Here is a 17577-nt window from a genome sequence, read left to right on the forward strand (position 1 = left end):
GCTCTTTGACGTGAACGACGCGAGCCGGCTCCTTATCGCTAGCCATGGGTTTTTTTTTCTTTCTCTCACCCTCCCTCGCACTTTTTTTCCGCTTCACTCCGCATTAGTGATGTGCGGATTGATCCTGAAATATCGATTCCTCCAATACCAATCATTTATGTTCTAGAATCGATTCTCACATTAAAATATCAATATTTTAGTAATTTAGAGTAAATTTGTAGTTTATCATTAACAGGAACACAGTGGAAAGAAACTATAACATTCAGATTGTCTACATTCAAAGGAACTACTTCCTCTTCCGCCTTTCATAGTTATGTGCGAAATATGGCTATATAAAAGTCTGGCAGCCCCTTGGCGCATGCACTCACAACAATGGCTGAGCGTTATCGGAGTCATGTGCGGACTTATTTTACCTCCACAAACAGTTGAGATGTGGTTTGTGATACATGTGGCAAAAAAGTGCTAAAAGACTTTTAGGTGTGGACAGAATTTTTTAAAAAACAAAAAATCTCAGTTTTCAAAAATAACCGTGTACGTAGCCTCCATAGCACAGGAACAGAGTGGGAGGTAGAGACAGAGAAAGAGAGCCAGGGACAACAACGTCACATTAGAAAGGTATAGTAATGGTCCACAACTATTTTCAGTTGCGGATGATAAAGGATTCAGAAAGTTTATTCATGCAGGCCCATATAACAGAGAATGTGCATCTTCTTTTTGTTTTATATTTTAATTTATATTTAATTGTGTTGTGGTTTGCAGTGTTTTGTGTTGTTTCATTTTAAATTTGTTTAAAAAGAAAAAGCTGAAAATTTGAATAGTTAAAAGTTGAAATGTATATAGTTGGTTTTTTGAATTATATGATTTTTTTATTACATTTTATGTGGAGTGAATAAATAAAAGTATATTTACAGTGGCCCCTAGAGACATAGCACGTACAAACTCTGGAGCACGTACAAACCCCAAAGCACGTACAAACTCCAAAACACGTAAAAACTCCAAAACACATACAAAAGACAACAGAAGTGCTCCAGGATGCTAGGGGCAGTGTTGAGCTTTTGTTACCTAGTGGCTACACAAGCCAGCAAGTACCAACGACCGGATTTGGTGTGTGGTAGTAACAGGTAAATGAGCTTTTTTTTTTTTTTTAATTATTTGAATATATATGAGTGCATGTGTATAAATACACAAACAATACACTTATGCTTTCAATTGTGTAGTTTAAGTGATCTAGGTAGCTCTGTTTTGGAAGTTCAGTTAACGCTAGAAATGTGTTTTGGAGTTTGTACGTGCTTTGTCTCAAGGGGCACCCAACTTTAGTGGATCTCGGATATCAGAAACACAAAACAACCTGGTTGTTAAAACAAAGACAAGGCAGATGCAGAGAAACGCAGACGCAAACACTAAAGCATCTACAATGGCAGAAGCACAAATAGAAATGGTTAGAAAAAGAGGACTCGCTGCCACCAACTGCAATGTCTCTGCAGGAGCCTCTAAAAAAAACAAGACACCACAGAATAAAAGATGGAAAAAGAAGAGTCAGCTGCATTCTCTGTACAGGAATCTTTGCAACTACGAGACAAACAGAAAACACTTACTGCCCACTCTCTCTTTTTCTTTCTTTCTGATTGTGTAATAAAAGTATGAACATGTGTTTATAAGTTACACTTGTGTTTGAATCCTGCAGCTCATCACACATTTGATTTCCATGTGTGACAACTGCAAGTGTCCAGAGTGAAGACAGACTGAGGGACCCACTGCTGCACATCATCTGTCAGGCTTTGCAGCCCTGATGATCCACCAGGACAAACTCAGCAGTGTGTGAGGAAGAGAAGGAGGAAGAGCCAGCAGCAGCTGACAGATGGAGAGAATAGACAGACTGTTCCCTGTTTGTGAAGGACTGCTAGAAAAGTTTAGAATAACTAGTTGTCCTGAATCAGTCTTATTAGGTAATGTTCAAATAATTATATCATTCCAGTATTTTCAGTGTGGGAGAAAGTACTCAGGGCCTTCAAGTTACACACTATGAAAGGCAGCAACAAGTTTAATATTCAGAAACCTAAAGTATGTATCAGCAGCAGAATGGACCTAAAAATAAATGTCCATGTTTGTTTCAGTTCTATGAAGCTTTGAGTATTTTAGTAGTTCTGCTGTGTTTGTTGCATCATATTGCTGTAATTGTGTATATGCTTTAGATATTTTGAGGTAAGTTGATCTATGGTGTTACATGGGGCGACCGTGGCGCTGGGGGTTGGGAAGCGCATCTGTAACCGGAAGGTTGCCGGTTCGATCCTCCTCGTTGTGTCCTTGGGCAAGACACTTTACCCTACCGCCTACTGGTGTTGGCCAGAGGGGCCGATGGCGCGATATGGCAGCCTCGCTTCTGTCAGTCTGCCCCAGGGCAGCTGTGGGTACAACTGTAGCTGCCTCCACCAGTGTATGAATGTGAGAGTGAATGAATAGTGGAATTGTAAAGTGCTTTGGGTGCCTTGAAAAGCGCTATATAAATCCAATCCATTATTATTACATCATATTCTATAAGGATGTTATGTGTTTGTATACTTTCTGCCTAGTTTGACCCATTTAGCAGAAGTCAGCCTGTTTAAGGCTCTGATATCTATTCTGTATAACTTAAAGCAGTTATGACATGGTGTGATTTTCTCACCCAATAAAGGAATACTTCATATATCAGTCTACTCTGACTACATCAGAAAGTTATCACAGCTTGTACATTTTCTTTTTACACATATATGTAAGCATTGAGCCAAATTTAGTAATGCCAGCATACTGAAAGAACAATATTTGTCTCTTATATATGATACATCTATATATACACTGTCAAAGATACTTGTCTTTGAGTGATGATTTAAGGTGAGAGGACATATAAATAAATGCAACTTGAATCTTTACTGAAGCTCAAGTGAGTTCAAACTCACCGCTGTAATAACTAACAATGATTAATATAATAACTATAATATTGCCCATATTATAGTTACATTACCAAAGTGAGATAATTTTAGTCTCATGAACAACATTAGCTAATTGTTATTTACTAGCTAATCTTAAAGTACAGAAATGAAGCCCAACAATCATGTTTTACAGTCCTGTGGTCTCAGCCTCAGATACTTATTAAATTACACAGAGCTAATGTAGAAACAAATGAACAAAATATATTCTCCTTCATTTCTGTCAATCAAAGCTGTATGAAACGTTTCTAACTGTTAGTATCATGGTTGCTAGGCAACCTGGGCAGGGCTGGTTAGACCGTCCCATTTCACAAGCCTACAAGCCTAGCACTTTCTGCATTAGTGATATTTGAGTATGTGGCCCTTGAGGACCGTTGAGGCTGCGTACTTTAAGGCTGCAGAACCTGAATTGGGATACAGCCACTCTCGCACTTTTTTTCCGCTTCACTCTGCACAGGAGCCTTGTGCTTTGCGCTGGGCAGAGGGGGGAAGGGCGGTAGTTACACTCGCAGTAGCACAGGAACAGAGCGGGAGGGAAAGAGAGAGAAAGAGAGCCAGAGACAACATCACTATTTTCAGTTGCGGATGATAAAGGATTCAGAAAGTTTCATATTTATATTTAATTGTATTGTGGTTTGCAGTGTTTTGTGTTGGTTCACTTTAAATTTGTTTAAAAGGAAAAAGCTGAAAGTTTAAATAGTTAAGAGTTGAAATGTAAATAGTTGTTTTTGTATTATATGATTTATTTATTATATTTTATGTGGAGTGAATAAATAAAAGTATATTTACAGTGGCCCCTAGAGACAAAGCACGTACAAACTCCAAAACACGTAAAAACTCCATAGAACGTACAAACTCCGAAACACGTACAAACTCCAAAACACGTAAAAACTCCATAGCACGTACAAACTCTGATGTACGTACAAACTCCGAAGCACATACAAACTCCAAAACACGTACAATCTCCAAATCACGTAAAAACTCCAAAACACGTAAAAACTCCATAGCACGTACAAACTCCAAAAGACGACGGATTTGGTGTGTGGTAGTAACACGTAAATGAACATTTTTTATTAATTATTTGAATATATATGAATGCCTGAGTATAAATAGACAAACAATACACATATGCTTTCAATTGTGTAATTTAAGAGATCTAGGTAGCTCTGTTTTGGAAGTTCAGTGAACACTAGAAATGTGTTTTGGAGTTTGTACGTGCTTGTTGGAATTTGTACGTGCTTTGTCTCTAGAGGCCACCGTATATATTTATATATAGTTTGTTGATAGTGATTTGAAATGTAAACAGGTTGAATACATGTCTGTGGCTATTGATGATTTAATGGAGTGTGTGAAAGTAGAAATAGAAATAGAAAGAGTAATATAATTGTTAGTTGTATGTATAGGAGGCCTGGGACACTGATAGAAACATTCACAGATGTAGTAGAAGATTTATTGAGCAAGGTAAAGGGAAATAAGACATTCTGTATTTGCGGTGATCATAATATTGATTTTTTTTTTTAAATGTCCAATCACAAGGCATCATCAGATTTTTTTGAGTTATTTTTTGGAAGAGGGTTTTACCCTCTGATTACTAAACCTAGTAGAGTAACTGAAAAGTCAGCTACTTTAATTGACCATATTTTCATTAATTGCTTGGAAAGCAACATTATAAGTGGTCTTGTCATAAATGACATAAGTGATCATTTACCTGTTTTTGTTACTTTAGATTATAAAATGACACGAAAGGAGGAAGTGTGTGTGGACAGATATATAAGAATTAGAAACGATGATGCAATAAATAAGTTAAAGCAAGATTTTATGAAAGATTGGAATGAGGTTCTTGTAAATAACGTCAATGCTGCATATGAGGCATTCTTAAATACTTATTTTGGTTTTGTATGAAAATTACTGTCCACTGGTATTATATAAGCAAAATAAAAAGAAGCCTACTGGTAAACCATGGATAACAAAAGCACTAGAAAATGCATGTAAAAAGAAAAAATAAACTGTATAGAGATTATATAAAACTTAGACCAAAGCCTGCTGAAATGAAATATAAAGTTTATAAAATAAGTTAGTATTAATTATCAGAAAGGCTAAGAAAGAATATTATAATAAATCATTTTACAACAACAAAAAAATATTAAGGGTACATGGAATATCTTAAAAAACTTACTGGGTAATAAATATACACCCTTAAATTTGCCTACTTACTTTAATAAGAAAGATAAGGTCATAAGTGATATGAATGAAGTGGTAAATGCATTTAATTCTTTTTTTGTAAATATTTGGCCTAACCTGGCAAACTTAATTAGAAAACAGGATGATTCAGAATGGAATGACGAATGGAAAGGAGATAGCAGAGTGGTACAGTCTATGTTTTTAGGGGAAATCACCGAAAAAGAAATCATAGCTATTGTAGCAAAATCTAAAAACAAGGCATCCACTGACTGTGATGGGTTAGACATGGTCATCGTAAAAAAGATCTTGGATTGTATAATCAATCTCTCTGTTATATTTTTAATCTCTCATTTTATACGGGTGTATTTCCTGACGGAATGACAGTGGCAAAAGTTATCCCCCTTTATAAATAAGGAGACAGACATAGTTTTAATAATTATAGACCAGTATCATTGCTATCACAGTTTTCTAATGTGCTTGAAAAACTGTTTGCACAAAGATTTGATAGTTTCATTGAAAAACATCAACTGTTAAGTGAAAGTCATTACGGATTTCGATGGAACAGATCAACAGCAATAGCATTAATGAATACTATTGAAGGCATTTCATCAGCAACACATAATAAATATACTATAGGGGTATTCATTGATTTTAAAAAAGCTTTTGACATTCTGCAACACTCCATCTTGATTTCTAATTTAAGTACTTATGGTGTGAGAGGAATAGTATTGAACTGGTTAAGCAGTTATTTAGATAATAGGTTTCAGTATGTGCAGTGTTTAGGCAATTCATCTGATAGAATGAAAATACAATGTGGGGTCCCTCAAGGTTCTGTTTTAGGACCAAAACTTTTTAATTTATATATAAACGACATTTGTGATGTGTCAAAAATGTTAAATTTTGTTTTGTTTGCAGACGATACAAAATTTTATTGTTCCGGAGAAAACTTGAAACAATTGGCTAAAATTATGGTTATTAAAATGAAAAAAATTTAATGTTTGATGTAAATAAGTTATCGCTAAATTTGGAAAAAACAAAGTTTATAATTTTTGGAAACCATGTAAGGGAGGAAGAGATAGTATTATCTATAGAGGGAGTATTAATTGAAAGAGTGACAGAATTCTGTTTTCTGGGTGTAATAGTGAATGACAAGTTAACATGGAAATCTCATATTGAACATGTTAAAAAAAAAGTTGGCTAAAAGTATTTATATCCTGGGTAATGTAAGATCTATATTAGATTACAAGACAATAAGAATATTATATTTTTCATTGTTTCTACCCTATCTGAGTTATTGTGTTGAAGGATGGGGGAATACATGTGTGACTAATATGAAACCATTATATTTATTACAGAAGAGAGCCGTCGAATTATGCATAATGTTAAATATAGAGAACACGCTAATAGTTTGTTTATAAAATCAAACTTATTAAAAACTAGAAGATATAGTGAAATTACAGACATTAATTATTATGTTTAGGGCAAAAAATAAAACACTACCTCTTAAGTTACAAAGTTTATTTGTATTGTGTTCAGAAAATGGGGACGGCAGAAGGAAGTTTTATTTTAAGCATCGGTTTGCTGGAACCACACAAAGGCAAATGTGTCCAACAGTCGAAGGCATAAGAAACTGGAATTCTCTCAATGATTATCTTAAGTGTTGTACAAATGTTTCTCAATTTAAAATCTACTATAAGAATAAAAAGATAAACCAATATGAAGAAGTTGAAAATAACAGAATTTAATTGTAGAAAAAATAAAATAAACGTATATAAATAAAACCACAGGTTGTTTTTTTTTTTTTACATTAGTAATTCCTTTTGTGCATAATTTTATATTGTTGTCATGCAAGAGGTAAGCCTGTCAGTGTTTTTTAAGGCCATAATCTCTTGAATTATGACAGTCCCTGATGTCAATGTAAAAAGGAAAGGGTAAACAGACATTTCTGGTGTTAGATATCTTTGCTCTTCAGCTTTTTGAAGAAAGTAGAAGGTTGACATAGCGCACCTTAAGAGTTGAGCTTCTGGGACTGCTCTCCACAAAGTCTCCTGACGGCTGATGTCTCTAATGAACTTGTCAGTAGTGATGTGCGGATCGATCCTGAAATATCGATTCCTCCGATACCAGTCATTTATGTTCTAGAATCGTTTCTCACATTAAAATATCAATATTTTTGGAATTTAGGGTAAATTTGTAGTTTATCATTAACAGGAACATAGTGGAAAGGAACTATAACATTTGGATTGTCTACATTCGAAGGAACTACTTCCTCTTCCGCCTTTCATAGTCATGTGCGAAATACGGCTGTATAAATGTCTAGCAGCCCCTTGGCATGTGCACTCATAACATAACTCATAATTGGAGTCATGTGCGAACGTATTTTACCTCCACAAACAGCTGAGATTTGGTTTGCGATACATGTGGCAAAAAAGTGAGGTTTTGCCGCAACACCACTAACCTTGTCAAACACCTCAGAGTAAATTATATCACAGAATATGACGAACGTATGTTGAGGCGAACTGAAGAGGAGGACAGGGACAGGTGCTGATAGGGTGAGACAGACGTCTCTCGCGGAGTCCTTTAGTGCTGCGTGCAGGCAACGTGTTCAGTTTTTTATTTCTATATGATGAACTCTGCATTATTAAGTGATAAGAACAAGTAATCTTCTGTCCTGTAATCATTATGACGCTATAATTTGCGATACAATAAATAAAATAAGTTTTTGTATAAAGTATCGGGATCGGATCAGTATCGCCTATACCACCCTGAATTTTACTTGGTATCGGATCGGAAAGGAAATCAGTGGTATCGCACATCACTACTCGTCAGTGTTGAGCAGGCTCTGCAGGCAGGAGTTCATGTAGCAGGTGTTTGCAGTGTTTGGAAACCTGCCACACATACACAAAGTTTACAGTATCAGTGTAAAATAATTCATTTTCTCCATTTTGACAAAGTGAGCTTTGGTCCTCGTGCACCACGTGTACTCACCCGAACTGGTCCACAGTCTGAATTTTATTTTCCGTTATTTTTCCATCGTTCAAAAGTTTAACTACACTATTGCAAAAAGGTAAAAACACGAACACACAATTAGGAAAGATGTCAAGACGCTAAGCAGTGTATGTGCATGTATGCATGAGCTTTGAAGCTTAAACATTTTGGAGGACGTTTTTCTCTTACATGTCAACCACCTGCTCCCATACATGCTCTTGTTCCAGAAACTCCATAATCAAAGTGTCCCAACTCAGGTCTGATGGCTCACCATTTTCAGTGTTTTTAACCTGGTGCGAACTTTCACCACATTCCTTATGGGTGCTGCTGGATGCAGAAAGGAGTCAGGGATGCATAGCAAGCACAACAAGACAACAAGCAAACATTGTCTCTCTAGAGAACAGCATTCAACCATCTAATGTTTATTTTGATAAGCAATCTGCCAAAATATTAAAAGCACTTACCTGGGAATGTCTGTAGTTTTGTCCTCGGGGCATTCTGGTTGTCCTGCTCGGGGGCAAATGACCTGTACTGGGTCCTCTGAACTGTTCGGTGGAGGCTGGACTTCCAGTTCTCGACCTTCTGTTTCCAGGCAGTCTTCTTGAGTTGGTGCTGCCTCGGCAGGTGTACAGTCATGCTGCATGTTCTTTAATCTGCAAAAATATACAAAAGGATGTCAAGTATCAAATCTGCAACCAGAGGATCCCAAAAGAATTTTGCTTTAAAGTGAGAAGATTAAAGTTTCCCTCACTTGTCACTGATTTTATCAGGTTCCAATGTTGTTTCAGGAGCAACCTGCCTTTTTCTCTGTAGAAAGAAACCAAAAGACAGGACATAGCTGTGTGCTTCATTGCTCTTAATTTCTCCCATTTCATTGTTATGAGTAAATGCTTGATGACAGTGACTCTTTCCATAAAACATACCTTCCAGAATTTGAAAATAGACAAGCGAGACTTTTTTTGTGGCTTCACAGTGTTGGTCTCTGCCTCTGTATCGCTGTCAGTTTCCTGTAGAGAACAAACAAACATAATGTTATTAAGAAAGTAAAGTTGCTTAAAATTAACAAGTACATTTTAAGGAGAATATGCATTTCATGTGTTTTCTGTAAAAGCAAACCGAGAAACAGCAGAAGAAGTGTCTCCATTTTCTCTTCTTCCTTTTCTTTTTACCATTTTCATGGTTAGGTGGTGTGGCAGCAACAGAAGCCTCCAGACAAATTAAATAAATAAATGATTTCTTTATTTTATTATTAATTTATTTGTTTAATTTTTTGTTGTTCCCAGAGAGCAAGCCAAACACTGGTCCTGAAAAGGACTCTCTCTAGTAGTGGTGCACCACTAGTAGATTTTATTTTAACCTCCTAGGACCTGGCGTCCATATATCACATTTTGGGTTGTCTAGACCATTCATCAGGTCCCAATCAACCCAAATGGCACAGAGAAATTAAAAATGCGTGAACTGAAAGAGTTCAGGTCTTAGGAGGTTAACAATGTGTCTGATGATGAGACCAGTGAATGTAAGGCGACGGTGGCAAGAAAAAACTCCTTTCTGGATGAAGAAATCTTGGGAGGAGCCAGGCTCTCTGGGAGGACCCTTCCTCCTAAGGGCAATACTTACCTAAAATTTGTCTGAGACGACTGTTGCTCCTTCCTTTTCAGCATGATGATGGCTGTAACTTGCTTCCACATCCTGTTTTAGAATGAAGACAAAACTGATGAACAGGGTAATAGGACATTTAAAAATTATCTCACTTCAGGATGAGCTGCTGTGTCTTCTTACGTTTCTCTTGTAAAACAGGATGTAGGCTGAGTGCTGCTGTTCCTCAAAAACTGCAGATCCGGTTGTGTGGAGCACCTGTGCATCATTATAGGTGAGCCAAGGATCTGATGTAGCCTGCGGACTCGCATCAGGATGCACGGAATTACAGATGTAATGTCCTGAGATCACATTAAGACAAATGACTCCAACTTCTAAAAGTCAACTGATTCATGATTTGGACTTAGTGCTTCTTAGAACATCAAAAGCTTTTGTGTGTGAGTCCTTCACTGAAAATTAGCAAGTTCTGTTAAATCATTTTCTGTTTGTAACAAGTCAGTTGTTTTACCTTTTCTGTGCCTCCATAGTGACTAATGATGCTTATAAGACTGTAACAGCCATCACCCTAAGAAGGAACAAATCCAAAGAGTGTTAGTTTCATAAAGTCTCACATCAGTGCGATAATTAAGCTGAATCTCTGAGATGTTCTGCAGTCTGTTTTTACCTATTTGGATGACACCACCAAGTCCCTCTGCAGCCTGACGGGGTCATTCACCTTCTGAAGCTTGCAGGTTTTTGTAAAGCCAAACCTCTTCAGGGGCAAAATGAGAACTCTGACAGAAAAGAAAAAAAACCCAAGGTACAAAACAAGAAGAATGAGTGTCAAACACAAACCAAAGATGGGAGAAAATGACTGCTCAAGTGTTGTCTTAAAAACTCTGATGTTTATTGCACTACAGTTTGGAAACCAGGCCAGTCGATCAATTCTGATGTGACCTTACTCACCTTGGCAGTGTATCAAAAGACGGCTTCACTTCCGAGGTCGTCCCTCCACAATCACAGAGAAATTCTATTTTTTGTTCCTGAACAACAGCACAGAGAAAACAGGCTTTATGGTAGAAAAAAATCACAACATATGCACACACTAACAAAAAGGGTGTGTTAAGATCAGTGATACTAAGTCTCTACTGGAATTTCTGATCTTACCTTCAAGTATGTCTCTAACATGTTTTTAACAGACCCCTCTGGAACCAGGTCAAGAGACAAGCTAGTGAATTCCTCTTGGTGTGATGATTGGTGACCGCAGCTACACATTTCAGGAGTAACGTAGTTAAAGTAATGACCAGGTAGGAAGAAAAGAGGTATATGGCAATGTTGCAATCAGCCCTGTGTTTCTCAAAGACAGGCTTACCTCTTGCATGTCCTCATGTTTTCCATTTTGAAAACATGATGCTCTTCTACTGGGCAGGTATAACTTTGGTCCAGGAGAGCTGCTTTCCTCTTCAGGTGAGGTGAGAGGTTTTTGACCTCATTGAGGAACAAGGTTAGGAATTCATGAGCGTCCTGAAAGAAAAACACAGGAGATTTAAAACAGAACATAAACATTAGAAAGTAAAGCAAAAAAACAAAATGTCCAAATAGCTGACGTACTTTCTGTGCACTGCCTTTGTATTCAGGAACGTGTTTGCTGAATGCCTCCTTAAAAGATTTTAGGCGGTGTTTTTTAAGGCCATAATCTCTTGAATTATGACAGTCCCTGATGTCAATGAGCCTTCTGTAAAAAGGAAAGGGTAAACAGACATTTCTGGTGTTAGATATCTTTGCTCTTCAGCTTTTTGAAGAAAGTAGAAGGTTGACGTAGCGCACCTTAAGAGCTGGGCTTCTGGGACTGCTCTCCACAAAGTCTCCTGACGGCTGATGTCTCTAATGAACTCGTCAGTGTTGAGCAGGCTCTGCAGGCAGGAGTTCATGTAGCAGGTGTTTGCAGTGTTTGGAAACCTGCCACAAATACACAAAGTTTACAGTATCAGTGTAAAATAATTCATTTTCTCCATTTTGACAAAGTGAGCTTTGGTCCTCGTGCACCACGTGTACTCACCCGAAGTGGTCCACAGTCTGAATTTTATTTTCCGTTATTTTTCCATCGTTCAAATGTTTAACTACACTATTGCAAAAAGGTAAAAACACGAACACACAATTAGGAAAGATGTCAAGACGCTAAGCAGTGTATGTGCATGTATGCATGAGCTTTGAAGCTTAAACATTTTGGAGGACGTTTTTCTCTTACATGTCAACCACCTGCTCCCATACATGCTCTTGTTCCAGAAACTCCATAATCAAAGTGTCCCAACTCAGGTCTGATGGCTCACCATTTTCAGTGGTGTTTTTAACCTGGTGCGAACTTTCACCACATTCCTTATGGGTGCTGCTGGATGCAGAAAGGAGTCAGGGATGCATAGCAAGCACAACAAGACAACAAGCAAGCATTGTCTCTCTGGAGAACAGCATTCAACCATCTAATATTTATTTTGATAAGCAATCTGCCAAAATATTAAAAGCACTTACCTGGGAATGTCTGTAGTTTTGTCCTCGGGGCATTCTGGTTGTCCTGCTCGGGGGCAAATGACCTGTACTGGGTCCTCTGAACTGTTCGGTGGAGGCTGGACTTCCAGTTCTCGGCCTTCTGTTTCCAGGCAGTCTTCTTGAGGTGGTGCTGCCTCGGCAGGTGTACAGTCATGCTGCATGTTCTTTAATCTGCAAAAATATACAAAAGGATGTCAAGTATCAAATCTGCAACCAGAGGATCCCAAAAGAATTTTGCTTTAAAGTGAGAAGATTAAAGTTTCCCTCACTTGTCACTGATTTTATCAGGTTCCAATGTTGTTTCAGGAGCAACCTGCCTTTTTCTCTGTAGAAAGAAACCAAAAGACAGGACATAGCTGTGTGCTTCATTGCTCTTAATTTCTCCCATTTCATTGTTATGAGTAAATGCTTGATGACAGTGACTCTTTCCATAAAACATACCTTCCAGAATTTGAAAATAGACAAGCGAGACTTTTTTTGTGGCTTCACAGTGTTGGTCTCTGCCTCTGTATCGCTGTCAGTTTCCTGTAGAGAACAAACAAACATAATGTTATTAAGAAAGTAAAGTTGCTTAAAATTAACAAGTACATTTTAAGGAGAATATGCATTTCATGTGTTTTCTGTAAAAGCAAACCGAGAAACAGCAGAAGAAGTGTCTCCATTTTCTCTTCTTCCTTTTCTTTTTACCATTTTCATGGTTAGGTGGTGTGGCAGCAACAGAAGCCTCCAGACAAATTAAATAAATAAATGATTTCTTTATTTTATTATTAATTTATTTGTTTAATTTTTTGTTGTTCCCAGAGAGCAAGCCAAACACTGGTCCTGAAAAGGACTCTCTAGTAGTGGTGCCATTTTCATGGTTAGGTGGTGTGGCAGCAACAGAAGACTCCGGGATGCTGATGAGGACAAAAGTGTAAATGTTATTTTTCAAAGTGGAAACTTTTAACAAGGAGTACATCCTGGATATTGCAAACAAAAATTAATAACTGTTATTGAATACCAAAATGAACAAAATCATGTATTTTGTACATTTACACTCTATATTTTCAACTAATCTCTGAATCGATATAAATAATAGACAAAACTAGAAGCAGTAAAAATGACATAAACACACAAGGCGGAAGAAAAATAACAATAAAAGGGAAATAAAAGAGCTCACACTAAACCACCGCTATAAATATCTCCAGCAGCATTAAAGAGTCACACATTCCTTTACCTCTGTTGAGACGTAGAAGGAATTTCCTTCTCTGCCACGTTTAGGTTTTTTGATTTCTGTTTAGAAACAAGCAAACCAACATCAGTAATGCCATAAAACAAACATACCAAGGGAGGCTCGTTTTAAAGTTTGAATGGTGGCTCTAGGCTAGTTAGAGTTGAAAGAGGAGTAAGTTGAATGAATTGAATGAATTTGAAGGGTCTCCCCATTGAAATACATTATAAATCTTTGTTGAATAAAGTTGAATATTTAAAAAATATAAATGTTAAAAATGAGAAAAATAGAAGCACACATGTCCAAAAGAAGAGGAATCTAACGGTGGTTGAAGGGTTTTTCTAAGTTGAACGGTGTTGAAATAGTCAGAGTCAAAAAAACGTACAGAATAGATAATAAAACAGAAAAATAATAATAAAGATTACTTAAACAGCATCCACACTAATAAATTTTGCTGAACCTCAACTGCTCACCATTTTCTGCTGAAGAAAGTGGATGGATGGACGGACAGACGGACAGGTAATGTTATAATTTAGAAAGAAATTCTTATTGAAGTTTGGGTGTTTGTTGGGTCTAAATATAATCATATTGAATGCCAGTGTCCACATCCTGCCTTCTAAACAACACTGCTTTCTTTTAACAGTGATAACAATCTTCCTTAAGCTGAGCCAAATTGATTTAACTGACAGAACAATCCATTTAATCCAGTGAACATATTCTGGAGCTTTTGATCTTTACACAGCCTTCATGATAAGATATTTCGTCCAGATTTCAGCAGAAATTTAGACGCTCTACTAGTATATTTTGAAATAAATGACATAATATGTCACAATTATTACAGAAGGGTTTTCTTACCCGATGCTTTTATCACCTCCACGGCGTTATGTGTCTTTGCTTTTTAAAAGGACAGTTGAATAACAAATTGATTTTGTTACATAACAAAACTATTGATTGTGGCCATGATTAAAAAGAAAATACAGACTGTCCAATGTTTTGGAGATTTATCCTTCCACCCTGACATCCTCCCTGCATGAACCCTCCCTGCAAGCAACATCAAACTGGGGATTTTTACGCTAATGGTAAATCATTTTAACCAGTATGTGATCAGCCAACACATCTGGTTACACCTCGGGAGTGAGAACGTTCTGGATCAGCATGTACTACAGTTGACTAAAGTTACAAAAAAAATGTGGTCGGAAAGTTGCTGACAAACCTTTCTTGCAAACAGATCAGGAATCTCTGATGTTGATGAATATTGCAGTTGAAATTCTTATGGCGTAGCTCATTTGTATCCAATGTGTCCTGCAGTGTCTGTCCCCTGACACACTGGGTCATGGCATCTGTGGGAGGGATTTGTCACTGAGCTGTCAGTGAATGTTGGTTGTAAAGCAGTGAAAATCCGAACCACAACTGCTCGAGCCGTTTCTCATCACTAGCATGTCAGGTAGTGCCATTTTGTCAAATCCCCAGACCAAACCAATGTTTCCTGTTTCCTGTCTAACAAAGTTAAAACTAACCACCGACTGAAACACCCTCAGCATCCAGTATTCATTCAGCAAGGCACTGATGTCAAAGGATACCTTGTCTGCATTTTTGAGACACTGCTGGTTTCTAACAGAAAAGCTGGCATGATAACCTGAAAATGAGCATTCGGTGATACACTGTTAAAGCCACATCCAAAGGGACTTTGCTGTTTAATCAGGTGGGTTGTGCACAGTGATAATGATGGTGATAAGGTGGGAATCTCAAAACGCAAAAAAGAGACAAATATAGCAAAAACAGCTGAAAACAATGCACAGATATCCTCAGGTGGCACACAGACTCAAGTGAGTGTAAAAGAGAATCTAGCAGAGCTCTGCAGATCAAATCTTTCTAGACAGGAAGTTTCTTCCCTTTCATGTGTAACTTTGTGAGCCTGTGCGTGTGTGTGGGTATAACTTAGACATCGCGAAATGGCTGGCCATCTCAACTTTAAAGGTGTCTGCTGTGTGTCCCTGGAATCAGAGCAGAGGTTGTTCCTTTTCAGTCAGAACCCCGTTGTCTCATGCGAACACACACACACACACACACACACAGGCGTAGACAGAGAAAGAGAGAAACCAGAGGGTGTGATGATCACCCCCTGCATACTCGCGAACAAGCGTAACAATGTGTACACAAAGCAGGCAGAAAGAAAATGTGAAAATGCTTTTTGATGTGCTTTCATGACTACAGTTGTAAACTCGGTGTAATAACAGTCTCTGGGTGACAACAAACACGTTCACTTTTCAGGCAGTATAAGTACAGGACAAATCACTCAGTGATTTAAGGGTGACAAACTGTTTCATTAATGGTCGTACTGGAAACAAGATCACATCGGGGGCTAGACATACACTCACCAGCCACTTTATGAGGTATTCCTGTTCAACTGACTGTTAACGCAAATATCTAAACAGCAAATCACACACAACGCAGTGGATATCGACATGTAGATATGGTCAAGACAACCTGCTGAAGTTTAAACCAATTATCCGAATGTGAGGGGAAAACAATGGTCAGATGAGCTGTTCTGATTATTTCAGACACTGCTTGCCTGCTGGGATTTTCCCACACATCCATCTCTGGGATTTACAGGATTTTTCTGAATGGTCTGAAAAAGAGAAAATATCCAGTGAGTGGGAGTTGTCATGGTCTTAGTCTTGACCCACTGTTTTTATGTTTGAAGTGTTAAATTTTTGTAAATTATTAATTGTTTTGAGTTTTCTCTGCATCTGTCATGTGTATTACATTCAGTTTGCGTCCCTTACCTCGTTACATCTTATTTGTTCCTGCTGTGGTTCCCAGCTGTCTCGACTCCTCTAATCTTCCCCTTGTTTACAGTGGCTTGCAAAAGTATTCGGCCCCCTTGAACTTTTCCACATTTTGTCACATTATAGCCATAAACATCAATCATCATTCTATTCATTTTATTATTTTACCATCATTTTATTGGAATTCCACGTGAAAGACCAATACAAAGTGGTGTACACGTGAGAAGTAGAACGAAAATCATACATGATTCCAAACATTTTTTACAAAGTGGGGTGTGTGTAATTATTCAGCCCCCTGAGTCAATACTTTGTAGAACCACCTTTTGCTGCAATTACAGCTGCCAGTCTTTTAGGGTATGTCTCAAGGTTATTATCGTTAACGAAAACTAACGAAATAACGAAAACTAGAAGTGAAAAAACATTTTCGTTAACGGAAATAAAAATAAAAACAAAAAAAGGAAAACTAACTAAAACTATGAGTGTTCACAAAACTAACTAAAATTAACTGAATTTATAGCAAAAATGTGTTTCGTTTTTATTGATGTGTGCGTGTCATACAATAGTCAAGGGTGAAAATGAAGTTTAGTTTCCAGATTTTTTTCTTGCTGTGTCTCATTATGCCAGCAGGTGGCAAGTACGTTAGTCGAGTCGTCTGTGTTGCTGCTCTGTCCACGCGCAGAATCATGTCAGGAAAAGTCGGGAGAAAGCGCCAGAGTCCAATTTGGGATTACTTTGAATATGACTGTGTTTTGGATAAAGCAAGTGTCTTGTAGTGGAAAGAGAAATTATGAGGGACATTTCTAAAGGGAAAAAAATCCCACAAACCTTAAAGTGCACTTGAAAAGCTCACACAAGAAGGCTAACCTAGCTTACCTTGAGAAGGTAAGGGAGCACACTCAACCCTCATCCCCAGAAAACAGAAGCTAACCCCAGGCAAGGCAGCGTGATGCATCCCGAGACAACAGGACGGGGATATCTACATAACTGTGTGAGTCAATTACCTTCAAAAAGTTTATCAATTCACTTGAACCACAATTACGAACACCCGGTGCTGCAAGAGTTAATAGTCTCATTGGGGCCAAGATATACGTTTTATAATTGCCTGGTATCAATGGTTGTTCATCTGCCTTTATTTATTTATTTAAAGAACCCATAGGTGGGAATGTGAGTTGTCTGTCTCTGCATGTTAGCCCTGCGACAGACAGGCGACCTGTCCAGGGTGCAGGGTATGGTAGCTGGAATAGCAACATACCCAAGGATAAGCAGAAGAGAATGACTGATATGATGAAACTGGGATTTTGTTACACTTAATTATTGCAAACACAAC

At 37.7% G+C, this 17577-nt stretch overlaps 1 protein-coding gene and 1 long non-coding RNA gene across 7 annotated transcripts; both read right to left on the reverse strand.

The window, feature by feature from the left end:
* Positions 1–8419: 8419 nt before the first annotated feature.
* Positions 8420–10101, reverse strand: LOC146499378 (uncharacterized). 2 transcript variants are annotated; one of them, XR_014870118.1, is made up of 4 exons: positions 9912–10101; positions 9249–9821; positions 9056–9139; positions 8420–8939 (listed from the first exon to the last, which is right to left on the reverse strand). It is a non-coding gene; the product is annotated as an uncharacterized LOC146499378 (long non-coding RNA). The 2 variants fall into 2 exon arrangements; XR_014870117.1 differs by having other exon boundaries at positions 9249–10101.
* Positions 10102–10119: 18 nt separating this feature from the next.
* LOC146499379 (ubiquitin carboxyl-terminal hydrolase 37-like) lies at positions 10120–16361 on the reverse strand. Of its 5 annotated transcripts, none has more exons than XM_085137401.1 (10): positions 12886–16361; positions 12693–12776; positions 12521–12576; positions 11956–12422; positions 11767–11832; positions 11535–11666; positions 11080–11442; positions 10875–10974; positions 10674–10750; positions 10120–10501 (listed from the first exon to the last, which is right to left on the reverse strand). In XM_085137401.1, the coding sequence occupies exons 4-10, from the start codon at positions 12000–12002 to the stop codon at positions 10393–10395; spliced, it is 894 nt and encodes a 297-aa protein (XP_084993527.1). In that variant the 5' UTR covers positions 12003–12422; positions 12521–12576; positions 12693–12776; positions 12886–16361; the 3' UTR covers positions 10120–10392. The 5 variants fall into 5 exon arrangements, with proteins under 5 accessions (XP_084993527.1, XP_084993530.1, XP_084993526.1 ...); XM_085137404.1 differs by having other exon boundaries at positions 11080–11231; positions 11319–11442; positions 11956–12576; positions 12886–16357; XM_085137400.1 differs by having other exon boundaries at positions 11956–12576.
* Between the last annotated feature and the right edge of the window lie 1216 nt (positions 16362–17577).

Source organism: Neolamprologus multifasciatus, chromosome 17, assembly GCF_963576455.1.
Source record: "Neolamprologus multifasciatus chromosome 17, fNeoMul1.2, whole genome shotgun sequence".
Taxonomy (NCBI): Eukaryota; Metazoa; Chordata; class Actinopteri; order Cichliformes; family Cichlidae; genus Neolamprologus; species Neolamprologus multifasciatus.

Bases quoted from the DNA above. Each gene is read 5' to 3' on its own strand.
- LOC146499379 (XM_085137401.1), bottom strand. From the start codon at position 12,002: ATGGAGTTTCTGGAACAAGAGCATGTATGGGAGCAGGTGGTTGACAT. The intron at 11,443-11,534 runs GTGCGCTACGTC...TCCTTTTTACAG, and splicing joins CCAGAAGCCCAGCTCTTAAG to AAGGCTCATTGACATCAGGG. The intron at 10,502-10,673 runs GTGAGTAAGGTC...CTTTTCTGTCAG, and splicing joins TCTTTTGATACACTGCCAAG to AGTTCTCATTTTGCCCCTGA.